The 21,155-nt window shown below is 31.7% G+C and overlaps 1 protein-coding gene and 1 pseudogene across 2 annotated transcripts; one reads left to right on the forward strand and one right to left on the reverse strand.

Annotated features, from left to right (window-relative positions):
* Positions 1-7,889: 7,889 nt before the first annotated feature.
* Positions 7,890-20,727, reverse strand: LOC111298280 (PH, RCC1 and FYVE domains-containing protein 1-like). The gene is made up of 13 exons (XM_089745146.1): positions 20,558-20,727; positions 17,085-17,249; positions 16,026-16,245; positions 14,645-14,731; positions 13,847-13,936; positions 13,618-13,704; positions 13,449-13,547; positions 10,988-13,039; positions 10,729-10,875; positions 10,163-10,605; positions 9,198-9,495; positions 9,044-9,133; positions 7,890-8,416 (listed from the first exon to the last, which is right to left on the reverse strand). The coding sequence occupies exons 3-11, from the start codon at positions 16,071-16,073 to the stop codon at positions 9,318-9,320; spliced, it is 3,231 nt and encodes a 1,076-aa protein (XP_089601272.1). The 5' UTR covers positions 16,074-16,245; positions 17,085-17,249; positions 20,558-20,727; the 3' UTR covers positions 7,890-8,416; positions 9,044-9,133; positions 9,198-9,317.
* LOC111292085 (legumin B-like) lies at positions 18,141-21,122 on the forward strand (annotated as a pseudogene). The gene is made up of 4 exons (XR_016328549.1): positions 18,141-19,379; positions 19,478-19,737; positions 19,831-20,458; positions 20,537-21,122. The product of XR_016328549.1 is annotated as a legumin B-like (transcript).
* The last annotated feature ends 33 nt before the right edge of the window (positions 21,123-21,155 follow it).

Raw genomic sequence — 21,155 nt, forward strand, 5'->3', positions numbered from 1 at the left:
AGAAGAAGCTTTCACCGGACCCCTTAAGGTCCGATGGCTCCTCGGAGCTTCAGTGCGGTGGCCAAGCTTCAATCTCACAGCATCCTGTTATCCAAACGAGTTTTCGGCGCGATTGAGTGCTCTAATCGTGTCGCATTGAAAGGAATCGTTAATCCAAATGAAAATATATCTAGGCATTTATGGAAATAGAAAAAGGGTTTTATTATACTTTTTATTTTTAAATATATAATATTATATGAAATAATATAAATAATATATAAATAATATAATTAAAATTTTAATAAAAAAATTTAAGTTTGATAAGAATTTATTAATGTATTTAATATTAAATATATGAATATAAATTATGATATAATAATTTTTATATTTTATATATATTAAATATAATAATATTTTTTTAACGAATGGCCAAATGTAATTTTAACAATGAGGAAAAAAAAGAGAGAAAAAGATGATGGATGGAGACAGGATAAAGCTAGTGGGTTAAAAATACGAGGGAATAACCTAATTGTGTTTGTCGCCCTTTTACATTGATTGACAATTCCTGTTCCAAATGACTACATTGCCCTTCACTCACTTCAATTGAGGTATAACTCGCATCACCTGAAAGCATCAGTCCATCAAGCACAATCCCTCGCAACAGAAGTTATGTACGGTCTAAATTAAATTTAATGATTTATGACAGGTAAAATATTAAAATTTATTTATTTATATTATATTTTCTATAAAATTAGATATTATAATTTGAATCAATATTAAAATATAAAATATATTTTTTTATTTTATTAAATTTATATAATTATAGTTAAAATTTTAAATTATATTATTTTTATATTTTTTATTATATTTATATTATATTATCGTGTTATATTTTAAATTATTAAATATAATAATTATTCGAATTAAATAAGTTTTTCTCTACTTGATTTTAATTCGATCTTTTAGCATGTATATTTGATTTCAATTTGATTTAATATTAAAATATAATTTTTTATATTTGATTTTATCTAATTCATTTATTTATAAACTGTAATTGGTATGAAATTAATTTAATAATTTTAATTTAATATATTATTTAGAAAATTTTAATTATATATAAATATAAAATTTTAAATTAATATATTAAATTAAAGTATTAAATAAAATTTATTAATATAATACAAATATATAAAATTAGTAAAAAATAATAAAAATATCTATTTTTTATATATACTCGGATCAATGCTACTTAAAACCTCACTATACTCTATTCCGATTAAAAAAAAAAAGACAAACTAGACTTGCCTTCAATCTGATCCCTAATTAAAAAAAAAACTGACCTATTAAATCAAAATGAATTAAAATCCATCTAGTAAACATTATTTTATCATCCCTATTCATACCAACAATAGTTTCAACACTAAACTTTTGGCTGCCTTACAAACAGCTTGATTTAATGGACCAAACCAATTTTGGAAAAAACTATCTCCCTTGTCTTTGAAAACTACCCTCTTTGATTGGTCTTTACTTAAAGGAACCTACCTTAGGTTGGAGATGGGGAGCTTTTGTTTGAAGAAAAAAATTTTGAAGTACATTATTACGATAAGATAATGTTTGATATTGGAGTGATCATTGTAAAAATTATAGTAATCTACATATAACATTTAACTTATGGTGTTTGATAAATATTTGATAATTTTATTTATTAGTGATTTTAGATCATCGAAAGTGATCAAATCATAATCTTTGAAAGTAATCTAATTTTCATAAAAAAAAGTAAAAAACTTTAATTATCGAAATAAAATAATATGTGAAATTAATAATTACTAATATTACTCATTTAATATATAAATTAAAATTTTATTTTCTCTTAAAATTGTAACTATTTTATATTTTCCAATGAATATTTATTCTAAAGATAAAAAATAATTTGTGTGCTTTTTTTTATTTTTTTTAATGTTTTATGTATAATATAATCTTTTTATTTTTCTTTTATTATAAATTGTATAAATTAATTTTATTTTTAATTCAAAATTTTTTTTGCATAACTTATATTATAAAAATTAATTTATCTATTAATAAATATATTTATTAACTTAATAATTTAATTATATTTTTTATAAAATAAATAAAATATTACTAGTATTTTACAAATTATTATCTTTAAACAACACTAAAATCATTAATTATGTAACTATTACAATATATACAATTATTTTCATACTTTAAAAAAATAATATTTAATTTTTAATAAGAACAAAGTGATATTTAATTCTTAAAAATAAATGATTTTTAAGCAAATAAAATGATTTTAAATCATGAATGATAAAATCATGTTGGTAATAAAAATACCTTGGTGATTACATTATCATAATACTTTTAAAAATGATATCAACGTTACCTAAATGATAGAAAATGATGCAATTATGTGCAGATGAAAGGATTCAAATATTAATGTCCAATCTCGTCAGAAGGATACATGTACATGAATTGCTAAAAATTAGGTCTAGTCTTAATTTGTATTTAACTATATTTTTATGTGTATTTTTGTAGAGATTCATACCAACTTGTAGGGTATTGTTTGCTTTAATTCGATTGTCTAATAATTTTATTTTATAAAAGACATCTCATAAGTTTGAGTTTAAATTTTTATTTATATATCATAACAGATCCTTAAAATTTTTTGATGTGATATTAGAATATCACAAATTCTTCCCGTTAAAACTTGATGTCCTCATCAAACTAAATACTAAGTATAAATAGAACCACAAAACCACACACACAAAACCATAGAACTAGAATCACACTAAATGTTAAAATTTTAGAAGTAGCACTCACCTGATAATACTTAGCTCTTTTAAGATTTTAGAGATGGTTCTTAAGGTATAACATTTAGTTCTCATCCAATTGGTAACCGCTCTAATACCGTTTGTGGAGACCCGTATATAATTTGTGATGTATTATTTATTTTAACTCGAATATCTTATAATTTTATCTCATAAAAAATACTTCACAAGTTTGATTTTAAATATTTACTTATATATCATAATAGATTTTTAAAATTTCTTAATTTGAAATTGGGGTGTTACAATTTTTATGTAATATATGAAAAGGGGATTGGAGGTTTTAATTTTAAAGTTGAGCTTACTTTGTTTTTTGATTTGAGAAAAATTAAAATTTGAATCCTACTATTTAAATTAAAAATTATGTATCAATTATTAAATTAAATATTTAAGTGTTTGAATTTAAATTTTTATAAATACAAATAATCAAAAAAATCCCAAAAAAACCAACCCCAAAACTAAGATTTGAACCATTCTCAGTTACCTCCATTTTTTTCCCATCCATCTAACTAGAACTTTTTTTCTTTTGTTTTCACCTATGAATTGAATGCTGAAAATTTTATATTAAATTCGTACGGACCACCTCTTATGATAAGAAAAGACTATGTTCATTTAATTTTGGTACAAAAAACATTATTTATTATCATTGTATTTCCTTTCTGACTTTACTACTATATACATATAATTGTACTAATATAATAATGATAAAACCAAATTTGTATGAATTATATAGAAACCAATTTCAATATTCACTGCCCTCAAAATGTCACTATTCAAAGACCCTATTGCTTTGAATATTCTCTGAATTGGACAATCTCCAAAGAAAAATGTGGGTCAAATACCATAATCATCAATGATCCAGGAAAGCTATCCATTTGCACTCCTCCAAAATGGGTTTTCAGCCAACATTCTAAACATGGTTGATTTGCTCCAAAGGGTTGCTCCAAAGGGTATGCTTTTGATTGAAATTTGAAACACAGCTAGCTATAGAAGCAATGACTAATTAACTAATGAGAAAGACTTCCACTAATATGATTAAAGGTTGAATTCTAGCCAAGAAATTTGCAATTTTCCTTTCTAAAATTGCATATTAGGGAGGAGTGACGAGTTTGCCGATTGTCTGCTACAGTTGAAGGAGATGGAAAGTACAGTTATTAGCCCGAGAAGAAGTGCAGATTTGCTGCCTAGATTCGTGGTGGTCGCACTTTTGGCCTGTTAGGGTTGTTTGAGCTTTGCTTTATTGTCAACTTGTCAAGGAATTGCTTTGTCATCTACAGTCCAATTTTTGCCTTGTTTCTTGTTTAAACTTTAAACCAAGACCAGTCAAATCACAATAACAAATCAATCACTATCCTATATATCGTGCCCTTTCAGCATCAACTTAGATTAATTTTTCTTCGCTCGAACCTTTAGCTCAATTTGTTAGATAGAATTAATAAATAATTGATTTAATAGATTAAATTTTATTTTTTTATGAAAATATTTTAAATTTAAATTTTATAAATAATTATTTATTAAAATTATTTTAAATATACTATTTGTAATATTTATTTTAAATTATCAAATATAATATATTTTATTTTAACTTAAATAATTAAATAATTTATTTATCTTCAAATTTATTTTATAAAAAAAACTTATTTTTTTTAAAATCAAAATCTGAATATTTTCATATCACTTACAGTGAATGATTTAAAGGATGGATTGTTTTTTGAAACAATTTTAGGCTTTCAATTTCGTGATTAATTGGTTTTCATGCTCCAATCATTTGGAAAAAGAAAATGAAATGTGTCAATGATATAAATTTCGAGTTTTAATTTAATTAATTTATATAATTATTTTTAAAAATTAATATTTAATAAGTTATTAATCAAATCTCAATAGCTAATGATAATAATATATATCCTCCTCTTATCATAATATAACATCTTACTCATAATTTAATTACATAATTCATTAATTTATCAACTTTCTCCATGTTCTCTTAACAATCGAAATTATTTATAATTTCATATACTTTAAATCAACAAACTTCTATTAAAAACTAATTACGTTTTTTTTTTTTCTGTTTAATATTTGAAAATTTTTTATTATTAAAATTAAAAATCCGACATTCTATTAACCAATTATATAACTGTTGATGTATGCATTTCAATTCATCACAAACATGATGATGTTCTAATATGGATTCTAAAAAATAATTTTAGTATCTTGCAACTTTTAAAAATATTTATTTTTATTTTTCTTTCTTCATCGATCTTAAAGAAACCGATAGAATATCTTTAAATATATGCTAATCAATCTCTTGATCATTTGAATTATTCGATGTTTTGCATAAACATGATCAGATTAGTACTTTAACCCAAGAATTATCTTTCAATTCAAGTAATTGGGGATCGAAATTGAGATCCGGGAAGCGGGCAAAGGTTCAAAGCCTACCCGAATTAGTTTTCCTCTTTGCTTTTCTCTTTGATTAGGAAAAAGCAAAGTAGAATCCAGATCTCGTATCTCAATCTTTTTTCAATAGGAGATGTTATGTTCGGAAAAAAAGCCTTGCTTTAGACGGAATTAAAACCTTATTCAAATTTTAAACATAAAATTAGCTTCATTTTGGTGGTGGGTGGACATAAATTCAAAGAAAGTGCCAATGGAGCACTCAAAATGTGAAGAAGAAAAATAATTGTACGGCTGTTAATTGTCCCAAGTTAATAGGATTTGTTTCCTATAACAATATCTTGAATTTAAGAGTGTTTAAAATTCGATTTTAATTAAATTAATTAATTTAATTTTATTAAATTGATTGATTATCAAATTAATTTTGATCGGTTATAAAAATTGATTTCAGAGAAATTTTTATTTTCGATTAATTTGATTTGAAAACCGAACTTTTAATTGAAACATAACAAAACCTAAATGTAAAACTAAAAATATATGAAATGAACCATTTCATTTTATAAGCTGTTTGAATTTTTAATTTAATAATTTAGTATTTAAATATTAAAAAATTATCTAATATAATAACAGTAAAATTTTTAAATTTTACAAATGAAATTAAAAAGGTAATATATACCTCTTATAGTATATTTAAAGAATTAAAAATAAAAATGAGATACTACTTGTAAAATTAAAGATTTATATTGACAATGTATCAAATACTAACTCCTTTAATTATTTTTTGGATGATTTTATTTAATTTGTTTCAAATATGAAAAGTTACAAAATTAAAATATAATTTAATTTAAATATATTTTATTATTCAGTTAATAAAAATTTAATCAAAATTTTGAAACTAATTAATTTGATTCAATTAACAAAAAAATATAATATAATTAATTTAATTTTAAATAATTTAATTCGAAATTAACCAAATTATAAACTATACAAATAGAAGGAGATGGATTTTTTTTTTTTAGAAACAGTTATTCTATACTTAACATTGACATTTCCCAGGCATCAATCTTTCAACTTTTATATATTTTTGCCCGACAATTGCTAACTCTCTTGTATGATTCCTGGCTTCTTGCAATAACATGTCAAAGAACCATATATAAGTTACAACAATTGATTTGCCTACTGCCAAGGAATAATAAAACAAATAGGAATGAATAGTACATTTCATGTACTTCATGTTTCATTTCTGTTCTATTAATATTCCAAGAGAGCTACATGTTTGAAGCGAATTCAGTAAAATTTGCAGAAAAATTTATTGTGATGTGGTCTTGTGGAGTTTGTAAATAAATAAGCCTTGATGTGCAGAATATCACAGTAATATTTTAAGTGAGTAGCTTAATTTCCAAATTCGAACTTAATTCTTTGTGATATGAAAACCAATTAATCATGAAATTAATATATTAAATTTCGAATATATTAAATTGATGCAGAAGGCCGTATTCTTCTTATAAGATCATCATGTGAAGGGATTAGAATCAAGCAAAATATAAGATACTCTTAATTATATTATATAAAAGAAATTTAGAACTTAAAATTTGGTTAAATGAAAGTGCTTATCCATTCTCTGGTTTAAGAAGTAGGTTTAAATCTGTTATTCTTCTTGAGTTCAAAAGAAGGGAAAGATCATGAAGCAGGCTTTATTCTTGACATTCAGCATGATCAAGTCAATATAATTTATGGTTTGGGCCAAACTTTTCTGGTTTATTCTACAAAATTCATTTTTGCATTGGCTTACAGGGTAAGGAGGCAATTAAGGTTAGCCTTAAATCTGCAGCCCTTTGCTTCACTTGGTTAGTTGCTTTTACCCTTTTGGACTTAACTCAAGAAATTAAACAACATGAATATTTATTCCAAGAACGACTAAATTATTGTTCAATAATAATAATAATAATAATAATAATAATAATAATAATAATAATAAATCATATACAGCAATTATTGAGCTAAATGTGCATGTACTGAAACCCTGAACAGTTACTCAATCCCAAATGAACAGCATTCAGATGATGAAAAAATGGAGCCAAGTGCTTTTGACGGTTCTTGGAACCAATTCTAGGACTCATCCGAAACAGGAATTTAGGCTCTTCATGATTAAAGACACGAGTAAAGCATAAAGTGCATGAAATAGTGAAATGGGGACTTTCTTGGTTTATCATTAGTTAGATTTAATAATTTCTGTATTTGGGTTATATTTATTTTATATTAAATACATATAAATATAAAAATTATCGTATCTTAATTTATGTTCATATACTAAACACGAAATATATATATATTTTAATTTTTATTAAAATTTTAAATCATATTATTTTTATTATTTTTTGTCGTGTTTTAAATTTTCAAATATTTTGTTTTAATATTATGAATGGCTGATAACTCCACAGTATATCACACTCTATTAAGGAAACATAACCATCCACTTTTTATATCAAAAGCGACTCCAACATGACAAGAATGTCTTCCAAAAGAGCCTCGCCATTTTTTATTTTGATGTTTGAGTTCATGCAAAGTGTAATGGTATGCCGACATTGTTCCCAACCAGATTCTGTCAAGGGGTAATTTTGTTTTTATTATTTTACAATTTTATATTATTCATTTTGAAGAAAAAGAGACTCATATAAAAATATGAATCAAATATATGAATTTGGATACATTTACAGTTTACACAAACTTGGATGTGAAATTCAAATACAGTTTTATAACCAGCTGACATAGAGGGCAACCCCGTTTCTTGGCTTTGATCTCATTTAAACAAGAAATACATCGACCCAGTAACATGGCCACAAGGAACACAAGCTGCCTCGGATGGAGCATTCAAACATATGACACATGAAGAAGAGCCTCCATCTTCTTTTGTTTGACCAGCACTAGCAGGTAGCTATAATTTCGCAATTTGATCAGGAAGACATATCAATAGGAGTGGCATCAATCGATGGATACTGAATTGGACCATCTTCTACAATCTCATCCCCAGCTGGTGGAGCTGATGGGCCTGAATTGGACCATCTTCTACATTCTTATCCCCAGTAGAAGTGTCAATTATTGTGTTGCTACCTGAGCCAGCTTCATTGGCAGAGTGCAAATCAAAATTGGGTGCCTCCATCATAGCTGACCGGATAGAGGCATTGATTGCCATTACTATGCTAGAAATGTAATGAACAGAACGTTTCATGTTAGTAAAAGTTAGGTGAATAAACAACTATCCTGAGGTTTTACTTATTACTTCATATATTTGCTTTGAACAAACAAGAGTAATATTTTTACTTTGTATATAGTTTCTTTTTCATTGTCCCAATTTGCAGTTTGATTTTAGTTTGTATTGAACCATGTATTATAAATAATGGATCCAAAGATTTTACTTTAGATAAAATCTAAAGTAAAAATATTCTGAAAAAGATTTTACATTTTACTTTGTATATATTCTGAAAAAAAAAAAAAAACTGTAAACTAAAGTTGGACAATATTATATTTTAGCCATTCATTCTTCAAATTTCTTATGTAAATATTTATGTATATATGCATGTCCGATGCATGTATGCATTTGACTGAGCGATTGATACATGATATCCATACTCCTAAGATCCGAATCCATCCTTTTCTAAATACGAAAGCACAGTCTATAAAAAAAAAAAAAAAAGAGAAAAAGCTTTACCAATGATCATATTAAAATTTTTTTATTTTTTATCTATTGTACAGCTACAATGTTTCACTAGAAAGGTTAGAAAATAACAGATAAGAAACAAAGAATGAATAAGAAGAGTTACATGCACCTTTTTCTTCCCCTAAAGTAGAAAAGTCTTTGGAGTTTGTAGTCATCAACTCCAGAGCATGGAGCTGTTTCTTTGCCTTGATGAGGTAATCTGATGGAAAATTCTTGTATCTTAATTTCCTGAATAAGATATATAATATATATCCATAACTAACCTTTTCTAAAAGCAAATACATCCTCTAATTGTTGATCCATGATGATGCTGCTATTACGAATCACGATTGCCACTTGATCTTTTTCTACTCTACATTGGCAGATGACAAAATTTTATGAAACTAATTTTGAGAAGGGGATGCTTCCTCAGTGGTTTCATCAGCAGGTGCTGGTGGCGGTTGAGTAGGGAATGATACAGCTGTAGCTGGTTTTGTTGCATGTGGACTGTACCTCATAAGCACCCTATCTTTATATTTGCTCCACCATTCTTCTGCCTGTTGCCCATCAAACCTTCTTTTGCTGCAAAAATGTTGGAGTCAATAAGTGGCACTGAGATTTAGACCTCTTCATGCAAGTCATTGAACAATTGCAATGCAACTCTCGTACAATAAATGCTAGTCAATCTTGGTTTTTCAGAAAAGTAGAATGGATCAGCAGAGGAATTTGGTTATTCGGGTGTGTATATGCGTGGATGGAGCATTCTGCATGTGTATATTTGTATCCATGCGATGCGTGTATGTGTGAGTGTGTGAGTGTGTGAGTGTGCGAGACAGAAGGGGGGGGGGGGGGGAGAGGAGCTATTTCAGAACTTATTTTATATCCATTCCTGTTTCCAACCATGTTTTCCTGCAGTGAACTTGTAAGCAGAAACTTCGGATACAAACATTCTATAACTTGCCCTGTGATATATAAGATTGATAGCAGAGCCCTTCTAAAAGTCTAACAACCATGCTATCCTCTTGTCATTGTGACATGGTTCAGTCTAGCTAAATTGTCTAATGTGAGATCCATCATCACACGAAAAAACAGAATTAGTTGAACGGAATTTTTCTGTCCAAAGGATGAAGAAAATAAGGTCTGGAATCTTACTCATTCTTCAGAAATTACAAGAAAAATTAATTTTCTGCTGATTTATGCATGAATCGGCATGTGAAATTTCAGTAGAATCAACCATTTAGTCAAGTACCTGAATCTAACTCGTCTGAAGATCTTCCCACCATTTTGGTTATGAACATAAGTGATATAGACTCCAGGTTCAAATTGCTCAGTAATTTCTTTTTCTCCTCCACCTCTAACTGCTGAAGCCTCTGGTGATCTTGATTCATTTTCTGAGCTTTGTTGAGGTGCAGCCTCTATAGAACTTCCACTATCATTAGATGGGACAGCAGCTGCAACCTCCACAGCCTCTGTAGAACTTCCATTATCATTAGATGGGACAGTAGCTGCATCGTCCATATTATCTTCCACCCTCTGATCTTGCATATGTGAAGACTCTGATAATTCTGGAGGAGAAGAAGAAGCTTCAGATGTTCCATAAGTGTTTAAGAATGCTTCAGCTTGAGTATGCATAGCTCTAAAGGTTTCACTTTCAGAAACCTCAGGAGGCAATTTCTCTGTTATTTCCTTCAACTGTGGAACAATATTGAATTGTATTATCAGTAGGTGTAGTTGTAGATAGTGTGGTTTGCATTTAAAATGAGCAGTGGTTTATATCTAATGGCAAACTGAAAAATTAAGTAAATTAAACTACACCTGATCTGTGATGGATTTCATTACTTCCTTGGCCTCCTTAGACTTGGATGATTCTTCTACAGCATATAAAGCAGATTCTCGAGCATTTTTTCTTAGTTTCTGAATCTCCATGTCTTGTGAATCACATTTCTGCTTCAAACTTTTGATCTGTAATAGCTCAAAAGTAGAGAAAAAAAATTATTTTTGGTGGTAGGCTGCATGGTTAACACTAGCAGTGTAATGAGCATAACGGAATAGCAAAAAAGTATATCACTAGTACTTGATTTTGCAATTTTGCCACTTCTTGGTTCAAAAGTTCATTTGACTTCCTGAGGCTTTCAATAACACTCCTTGAAAATGTATGTGTGGCAGAGCGTGGAGGACTTGGTTTCCTTGAGTATGGTGAATTAGATCTTGAGTTGATAGGGGACTGAGGTGGTGGCGTTGGTGAAGGAGTAGCAGGTTTAAAAGCATTTTGAATAACAGTGAGTGAACTTGGAAATGCAATATCTTTAAGCTGTGAAAGTGACGGAACTTGCGAAGCTCGGATTAAGGAAGGAGAATCATATCTGGCACCAGGTTTTCCTGCCCTGATCTCAAGGTATTTGACCGATTCTGTGGTGGGAGAGAGCAAAAGCCTAGAAGACCTTATCTCTCCCCTATCTAATCTTTCCCTGCCATCTATTGAGGGGCGGGGGCCAGCAACTTTTCTATTCAAATTTGAAGTATTACCAGCTTCAGCAGCTTTAAGTTTTGCGTAGCAAGCATCACAAACGCGATGAGGTTTTCCTGGCGTTGGAGCCAATGCTGCTTTCAATGCTTTCTTGGAACTGCAAGCATGGCAGTGCACCAGCCCGCAATTATAACAATTATGCCTCTTTCTAGTAAAACCAAATGCCAGCCGGCAGCCAGAGCAAACTGACTGGTCAGCACTGGAGACCCATTTATGGATGCATATACAGGAAGTGAAATTCGAACCACATGATATATTTTTTACATGCCTATCCTTCAGTGCTTCAACCAATGTTGGAGTACTTCTATCTTCTAAGTCACCATGTCCCAGTCTTCCGTTGGCACCTCTTCCCCACGTGAACACTTCACTTCTAGATGTCAGCACAGCAACATGATATGCCCCACAAGAAATTTCTTCAACAAATTCACCTACCAGTCTTTCTTGCACCAGGCATGGCAACTTTCCATCAGAGCTTGGGTTGCCTAGTTGACCATATGCAGTACCACCCATGGTAAAGACATGACCTGATGTAGTAAGTGCAACGGTAATAGTATGTCCGCAAGCTAGCTGGTGGAAATTGTAGTCAATTAGTGAAGAGACGCAGGTTGGAAGTAGATAAGTTTCCTTACTTCCATGACCTAGCTGCTGTTTATCACCATCACCCCAGGTGAACAATTTTCTTGATGAAACGTTAGCACCTGACTGGCCTATAACCTCGACAATAGCTGCTGTATGCCATACCCCACATGCAACTTTAATAGTCTTCAGTCCATTCAACATTTGAACTTCTTTTGGATATGCAACACTTTCCCTATCTCCATGGCCCAAAACACCGAATGTTCCATCACCAAATGTAAATAGCTTCCCATTAGAAGTTGCCAGAGCTGAATGCCAAGTGCCACATGCGATAGACAAGACTTGTAGTCCTTCTAATGCACCAGAAACTCTTTTTGGAATCCAATGGCTAACATCAGTGCCATGACCAAGGAGTCCAGCATTATGAGTACCATCACCCCATGTGAATAAATCACCAGCTGTCGATACAATACATGTATGATACTCTCCAGCTGCAACAAAATCCACATTAGTTACTGCCAGGAACTCAACTAATCGGGGGCGGCTGAAGTCTTTTTCAATTCCATGACCAAGTCTCCCACCCGATTCCTCACCCCAGGTGAAAACTTCACCTTGCTTTGTTACAAGAGCAACATGTCTTGCACCGCAAGCTATCTGATGAACGTCAAGCACTACGTTTGATTCCAAGGGCTTAGGAGTTAGCACATCAATTTCTGTAGGGACTGAGCTTACAGATGCATCTGGTGTAACTCCGTCAGACCAAACTTCTCCCCATAAGTAAACATCACCTAATGATTCTATGTCATCTGGACCTCCAGATCCACCACTTGAACAGCTAGGAGTGCTTGAAACACTAATTCGGAAACCATCTCCACCACTAGTTCTCAACTGCATATTTGCATGTTCTGACCTCACATCTGAGCTTCCAAAATCTATGGACACCCTACCACAGTTAATACTATTGTTGAACTCTAGAGCTGCACCAAATGGGCGGCCATTTTGCAAGAAATATCCCTCTTGTAGCTGTCATAAAGACATGGAAGTTAGAAAGTAAAGGTTCCAATCTAAAGAACAGGCAACAAATATCTGCATACATTCCCTGAATTCTTGTAATTATAATGGAGGCTCACACTGTATGTGTCATCCAAAAGACCATATCAAATGCAATTTGATGTTCTTATTGATTCATTACTAGAACTATGTCACATAGATTGTTCCACTTTAAATTGATAAGACTCAAAACATTTGCTGCCATATTCCCAAGTTAGTAATTTAACTAATGAAATCAATACTTCGGTAGGGGCACAGCTTTCTCCTTATTGATGAAGCTACAGTTGTGTTATATTATAAGTGGATTTTCCAATAAATACTGATAATTTAACACATGTAACAAATGACTTCTCATGTGCATATGCATGTAGAAAGAACTCACATCACTTAAATCACTCTTGGTTCGTCTGTTACGATTCTTTCCAATCAATGCCTTGAGCCCCGCTAACCACACTTCTGCCTCAACTTTGTTCTTGCAGATCTATGGAGGTAGACAATGTTTTCAGCTGAATATAGATAAATAGCAGACTTAACTAATAACTGTTACTAACCAGGTCGAGAGTTCTTTCACCGTTATTATATAGAAGTGAAAATGACAAGTACTCTTTTTCTGGACGCAAAAATCTTCTAAAAACGGCCTGTAAAAGTTGGCAAGCAGTGGTTAATATTATTTAACTTTTTTTGCATGGAAATCTTAGTGGTATAACATAGAAAAGAAGGATAATTGAACTGAAACATATGTTATTAACTGGAAAAATGAAAAGCTGAAAATGAACTTACAGTTCGCTGTCCGGGAATGATACGAGAGACACAGCTTAAATTCAGATTCTTCTCTTCTCCATGTGATAACCATATTAGTGTCGTTTCATCCTGTTAATACAGCTAAAATTTAAATCATATATTTACTTAAGATTACTGAGAGAGAAAACTGCATATACCTTTATATAAATAGCTGCTTCCTACTAGAAAAATAAAAAATAGGAAATAGCCAACAACCATGTGGTCTGTTGGTAGAATGTTGGACTTGTAGTTCAGGTGATCAGAGCTCAATTTCTAACAATCTCAAATACAAGAAGAAAAAGGAAATAGAAGAGAATTCACATGCAAATGCATGCATATAAGAACTACATAAATGCCCTTCTTGCTTATTTACTTCCCTTTTTGAATGAGGTTAGGATATTAACTGTCCTCATTCAAACAATTATTTCATCTTGAAGTTCTGTGAAAAACTTATCTATGGTTGTTCATCAAACTAGGATCTTTCTTTTTATCTTTCTTGTTTTAGACTCCAGACAATCTTAAAATAAGTGCCAGGCTACCAGCTATCCACTCAGACAGTTAGGACCTTGATTCACACATCATCACAAATCCAAAGTGCTAAACCTGGATGATTATAGTGTAATTCAATGTGTAACATATATATATAGAACTACAAAAGGCCAAAATAATAATGAAGAATTCATTCTGCAGACAAAGTATAATTCGGTTAAACCCGAATATTGATATGGGAAAAAGCAGAAAGAGGACATTGAGATGTAATAATATTGAAGATTTAGGACAGGACAGAAAGTAACTCACCGGGGAAAGTCTAAATGCACGAAACTTGGGTTTTCCTTTACGGCTATACTTAAGAAGCTGAGTTCCCTTCTTCAAAGCAATAAGTGCCTTCAAAACAAAGGGTAAGATATTAAAAGAACAAGTAAGACAAACAGTAGATCAAACTGTTAGACATAAATGAAACAAAGAAAAAGATAATGCTAAAATCTGCAGTCTTGATGAATCAGACAGCATGTGTCTCATTTTGAGTTTCTAAAGGGCAACTTTCAACAGGCACTCAATTTTTTTCTTAGTCAGAGAAAGAGGATTATGTTAGGCATGCAGGTGCCTAGGCAAGGGTAACAGATAGAGGCAGTTCATCAGATAAGAAAATGTGCCATTTCACATCAAATTCTTGCTCATTTCTAGGGGATTTATCCATTTCTTTTGTTTATTTTTAAGCTTTTGGTCTCAGTATCTCATTTTTCACCTTATTTAAATGCAAGTTCAATTTTTTTTTTTTTTTCTCTTGAGTAGTGTTCTACTCTCACCGCTGGTCAACATTATGATCGCCAAGTCAACACACGCTAATCTTTATATCAGTGACCACCTCAAATAGTCCAGCAATTAACCAATATCAGAGAAGCCAACTGATCACATCAGCAGAAATTCATTATAAAAGGTAAGGTCGGGCCATACATACCTCATTCTGAACCCTTCACTCTCATTTCACTTATTCTCACCTGCTTCCTTACCTTATCCTTCTCTCTACCTTTTCTCATCTACTCTATTTTAAACTTGAGCATCGAAAATCAACCGGAAGTACTACCTTCGGCGCCCCATGACCGTTCTTTTGAAGACAGTCATTTGACCAGCTTTCCAGCAAGCACCCAATCACCAAACCAGAAACAATCAACAAATATCAAACTAGAAAACGAGAGAATCTGACTTTATTAACTCCCAATCTTCACCTTTATCATTGGCTCCATTTTCACAATCAACAGGAATCAATTAATCTTGTATGATCCTTATCTTTAAGGTCCTATTCTATAATGTATAATTTCTTCTCAAGTAGAAATAAAAGATGAAATTTGCACCATAATTGTCACAACTATTGGATTTAATTGGCAAACCAATATTTCACTCAAACCAACGCTAAATTAGTGAAAACATCTGTCCTAATAATTTTAGAGATTACTTTCCCATATTAAATCTGAATTAATATCAGCTTTTCTTCTTCATTTTTGTTATTTCAGAATCCCATGCTTTAATCTAAGATTTTCTGCTAATTTAACAAATAGCAAAAAATAAACTATATATATGAATCCAAATTATGTCTTTGCTCTCAAATATCACCAAAGCTTTTCTTTTACACTCTCATGGCAAATATGTAAAAATGAAAAATGTAAGAGGAAGTGATTACTTGTTCAATGTCACGTTCAGAATTGCCATAACGAACAAGATCTGCCATTCCATTTACAAAAACTGAGAGGAAACTGCCATAGACGAATACGCTCAAGCATCAGGTAATGAAACGGTGACTCCCTTGCCCTTATCTTCATAGATGCATATGGTTTCTGCTGTGGCTTCTCATCAACAATCAAACCCAATTTATACCTCCCTTTCCCAACATTCACCAAACCCTGAACAATTCTTCATCAACCAACTACTCTTTGATCATAAAAAATCCAACTTTTTTTATCAAATAATGAAAACCCAAAGTTCCAAACTAAAAAAAAAAAAATCCATTTAGAATTTTAAAATATGGGATTGTTTGATTTGATCATGAAATGAATTTACTTTTTTTATTTTTTATTTTGTTATTGTTTGACGATTGTTTTTTTGTTCTGCAATGGGCAATGAGAAAGAGAGTGAGAGAGAAGAGGCGAAATGAGAGGGAACTAAGCGGTGAAATGTTGTGAATAGGAAAGCTTGCAGCTGAAAAGAACTTGAGGCCAGACATTGGCGCGCTTCTTTTCCTGCTTCCACGTTCATCTTCCAACTAATTTAACTTCTTTTAAATTCTTCTTTTATTCTCACATTGCAAAACATAAAATCTAGTTTTAATATTTTTTTCAACAAAAACAAAAAGTACTCCTATTTGGCTGAATTAGGTGAGTAATCCAAATCATCTGGATATATTACTAGATACAAGATTAATTTTACTAGAAATATGTTCGAATTTTGATTTAAATTCGATTGAAATTATTTTTTATACTTAAATTCACTCGTAATTTAAAATTGATTTGATAAATTTGATTAAATTTAATAAAATTATAAATATTAATATTATAATTATATTTTCATTTTTTATTTATATATATTAAATATATTAAATTTTTTTTTTGATTAAATTTGTAAACTTTTCGTATGTAAACTATTTAAAATCAAACGATTGAGTGGAGTGGTTTAATTTGAATAATAATAAAAAAAAGAAAACAACCTAGTATATTTGATGCACTTCAGAAAGCTGTAATGTTACCTATGAATTTGCAGTAACCCAATGTAATCAGTGTTGAGGTGCTTAAGGCTTTTCTCAACGCTTTCTCTAATATTAGCAGCATCAACCTGTAAAACTTTTGCATTGTCACGCATGCAAATGAGTTGACATCTCTGAATAGCCACTTACTTTTGTTGCCAAAATAACCTGTAAATAATGTGGAATCATAATAAATATCAATATGAAAGAATGTAATATCTTCAACTTCCTGTAAAGAAATGTATACGGAAACATCCCATTTTTGTTAGATCAAAAAATTTTCGATCAATTAAACAATTAAGTCAATAAAAATATAATCAAATAATTAATTAATTATGTAAGAAAATAATTTTACATGATTCAATTCGATCGACTTATGTTAACGATAAAAAAAAAATACTAATTATAAAAAATTATAAATATATCATCAAATTAATCTCGCTTACAATTAATATTTATGGATTTTGTTATTTTCTTATAATCTTATAAAATATTTTCAGTCCAAATAAATATATACCTATTTGTATCCATACACCGTATCTATGTGGATTTTATCATTCTCTTTTAGTCCACTCAAACATACATACTTATAAAGACACACTTAATCTCTTTTAATCTCATGGGTTGTCTATCTAATAAAAATTATATAACTCGCTTATATTTTTTTTTCATATTTATTATTACGAAGAATCTATCTATTTATAAATATACTAATTTGTCTATCAAAAATCTATTTACTCTTATAAAATTTTTTTATAAATCTTTTTATCCATCAAATAATATCTAAGTAATATCAAACAAATGTTTTATGAGATTTGAATAACTATTTTCGACATTTTTCATACTATATCATCAACAATTCTGCAAATATGCACTAGAAACCCAAACTGAGAAATCAATTACTAAGCTTGCTGATAAAAAAGGGAGATCAACTTAATTAGGTGAGATAAAATAATTTAAGTCACCAGAAAGTACAAACATGTTTTTATGAACACTTAGTTAGTGATTCAATTTAGGGATGCGAATCAATGAAAAATAATATCATTCAGAAGTCCCATTGTTGCTGTTACACCTTTTGCACATAATTTATAAAGGAAAACCGATTTCAAGCACTAAAATATAGATTCTATCAATATTCTATCAGATTCTATTTCGAATATATACCATATTACCAGGTTAAATTCAATATTATCCTCTTAAAAAATTTAGGTGTAAAATCAGATGCTATGTCTGTCCTTTGTAATGCCAGCTTCTGGAAAAGCATTTGGAAAGATGCATATTTAATACCTTTTGGGCATTTTCATTGAAATCTATCACGGATATCCTACAAAGGCATAGGCAAATGAAGCTATGCCACTCAGATTGTTTTCTCTATCTCTTTTCTTTTAGTGAGAAAAATGTTTGTTAACCAAAAAACTAAACCAGAAACGCCTGTATCAGTAAGTCATCATCTGTTATGCGAAAAACACTTGTATCTTGATTTTTCCCTAAATGAGAGCACAAGCCAGAAATTTCCATTACTTTTAACCATTCATCAATAATCAACAAAACCATTACCAAGTTATCAGACTTCGCCTGAACTGTCCAAATAATCCATTAATCATTTATGCAGATCATGCCCTCAGCCCCTGATCCTTCATTTAACTTTTATGCATCTCAGAGGTATACAAAAGAATTTAAAAAAAAAATTTCTCGAAAAGCACAAACAGAACAACCTGAACTCTCTTCAATTCTCAATAGATCAGCACCACGTTGCCAAGAGAATTTAATTATGTGTAAACGAGTTAGGCCATCATCAGCCATGCAATCATGTAAAGACATTTTCACATGCTTGTAAACCAAAACCTTCACCAAAGCCCTTCGCCACGTCCCATATCCAAACCCCACTCTTTCCCTCTATAAATACCCAGCCCAAATCAGCTTCCCTCTTCACCAAATCAAATTTCAACTCTCGATTGCCCTCTATGGCTTACTCTTCTTTGCTTTCTTTGAGCGTTTGCTTTCTTGTTCTCTTCCATGGCTGCTTTGCTCAGATAGATCTGGTCACTAATCGAGGCCAGAGCCAACGTGGGCAGCAGCCTCAGCAACGCTATCAAAACTAATGCTAACTCCAGAACTTGAATGCTCTTCAACCTAATTACCTCTATAGCCCAGAGGCTGGGGTCACTGAGTTCTGGGACCAAAATGAGAAACCATTCCAGTGTACTGGTGTTGCCTTCCTTCGCCACAAAATCCAGCGCAAAGGCCTTTTATTACCTTCATTTAACAATGCTCCTCAGCTTATCTATGTTGTTCAAGGTCTAATTTATTGCTTTCCTACACAATTCTGCAACTTTGCTGTATTTTTCTGTATTCTGTTGCTAACATTTTTGTTATGTTTCAATACATACAATACAGCCAGGGTATTCAAGGGGCGGCCTTCCCAGGCTGTCCTGAGACATAACAATCACGGTCACAGCAGTCGCAACGTGGACAAGATAAGCAATAGAGTTCCAGGGATCAGCACCAGAAGATCCGACAATTCAAGGAGGGTGATCTCATTGCCTTGCCAGCTGGAGTAGCTCACTGGATTTACAACAATGGACAGTGTCAGCTTGTCTTGGTCTCACTTGTTGATGTTGGCAATAATGACAACCAGCTCGATCAAAATTTCAGGGTGAGAAATTAAAATTATTGTCATATTAATGTATTGGGGTTTCTTTTTCTTTTTTGGTCATTTTGTGACTTTTCATTTGATTTTTGGGTTTAGAAGTTCTTCCTTGCTGGTAACCCACAAGAAGGACTAGTAACTGGAGGTCAGAGACAAAGCAGAGACAGAAGCCAAAGCCGAGGCTAAAGCCGGAGAGGCCAGGAGGAAGAGCGGCAAGAGAGTTAAGGAAGAAATATTTTTAGTGGCTTTGATGAGAAGTCCGTGGAAGAGGTTCTCGGCATTAACACCAGGTTAGCAAGGAAGCTACAGAATGAAAAGGATAACAGGGGAGCCATTGTCAAACTGGAGCACGAATTTCAGTTAACAAGCCCAGAAAAAAAGAGGAAGAGCAGAGGCAACGGGGAAGTGAGGAAGAAGAAGAAGAAGAAGAGGAGGAGGAGGAAGAGGGATCAGAAGAAGAGAGAGGACAAAGCAGAGAAAGAAGATAGCAAGGTAGAACCAGCAGGAGACAAGGACATCGAAGACGACAAGGAAGAGAGGGAGAGAGTGGATCATCCAACGGCTTAGAAGAAACATTCTGCCCAATGAGGCTAAAACACAGGACTGATTCTTCCTACGCTGACGTCTTTAACCTCGAGCTGGTCGAATCCCCACCGTCAACAGCTATAACCTCCCCATCCTCCAATTCCTCCGACTTAGCGCTGAGAGAGGAGTGCTTTTCAAGATAGCTAACATCTACTACATATTTTCATATTGGATAATTAAGCAAATGCATGATTTTTCATTTCCATAAAGAAATGTGCAGAATGCTATCTATACTACTCACCGGAACATCAATGCCCACAGCATAGTTTACATCACCAGGCGAAGTGGAAGGATTCAAATGGGAAGGCCATATTCAATGACAAGGACGAGGAGGGTCAGGTGGTAACAGTACCCCAAAATCATGCTGTGGTGAAGAAGGCAGGCAGGCAGTCAAGGGTTGGAGAGGATAGCGTTCAAGACAAACGCCATTGCCCAGGTTAGCCTGATTGCCCGTGGTAACTCAGTTTTCCGAGGAATGCCGGTGGATGTGCTTGCAAACGCGTTCGATATCTCAAGGCAGGAGGCTATGATGCTGAAGCAGAACAGCCAGGTGTCTCCGTTGAGCTCCACGTAGCGGTCACAGACTCACAGCAGTAAATAAGTTACAGAATGTACATTCAATAATAACAAAATGTAGACGTTAAAATCAGGAATAAAACTCCCTGTAACTTGCATGTAATTTTATATGCGGGAAAATGTAAGTTTTGTAACCGAGTTAAGTTAAATAAAAGAAGGTTTTATATCTCTAAATCCAATCTCCATCAAATTATATTTAGCCCTTTTCTAGGTCACAGCATCAAAGGGATTGAGCTTCAGGGAGCCCAAAACCTAAAATTGGA

The sequence above is a fragment of the Durio zibethinus genome, chromosome 16, assembly GCF_047325235.1.
Source record: "Durio zibethinus cultivar Kanyao isolate XHJ-2024 chromosome 16, ASM4732523v1, whole genome shotgun sequence".
Taxonomy (NCBI): Eukaryota; Viridiplantae; Streptophyta; class Magnoliopsida; order Malvales; family Malvaceae; genus Durio; species Durio zibethinus.

Bases quoted from the DNA above. Each gene is read 5' to 3' on its own strand.
- LOC111298280 (XM_089745146.1), bottom strand. From the start codon at position 16,073: ATGGCAGATCTTGTTCGTTATGGCAATTCTGAACGTGACATTGAACAA. The intron at 14,732-16,025 runs GTAATCACTTCC...TTTGTTTTGAAG, and splicing joins CTGAACGTGACATTGAACAA to GCACTTATTGCTTTGAAGAA. The intron at 9,496-10,162 runs GTACTTGACTAA...ACATTTTTGCAG, and splicing joins TTCAGACGAGTTAGATTCAG to CAAAAGAAGGTTTGATGGGC.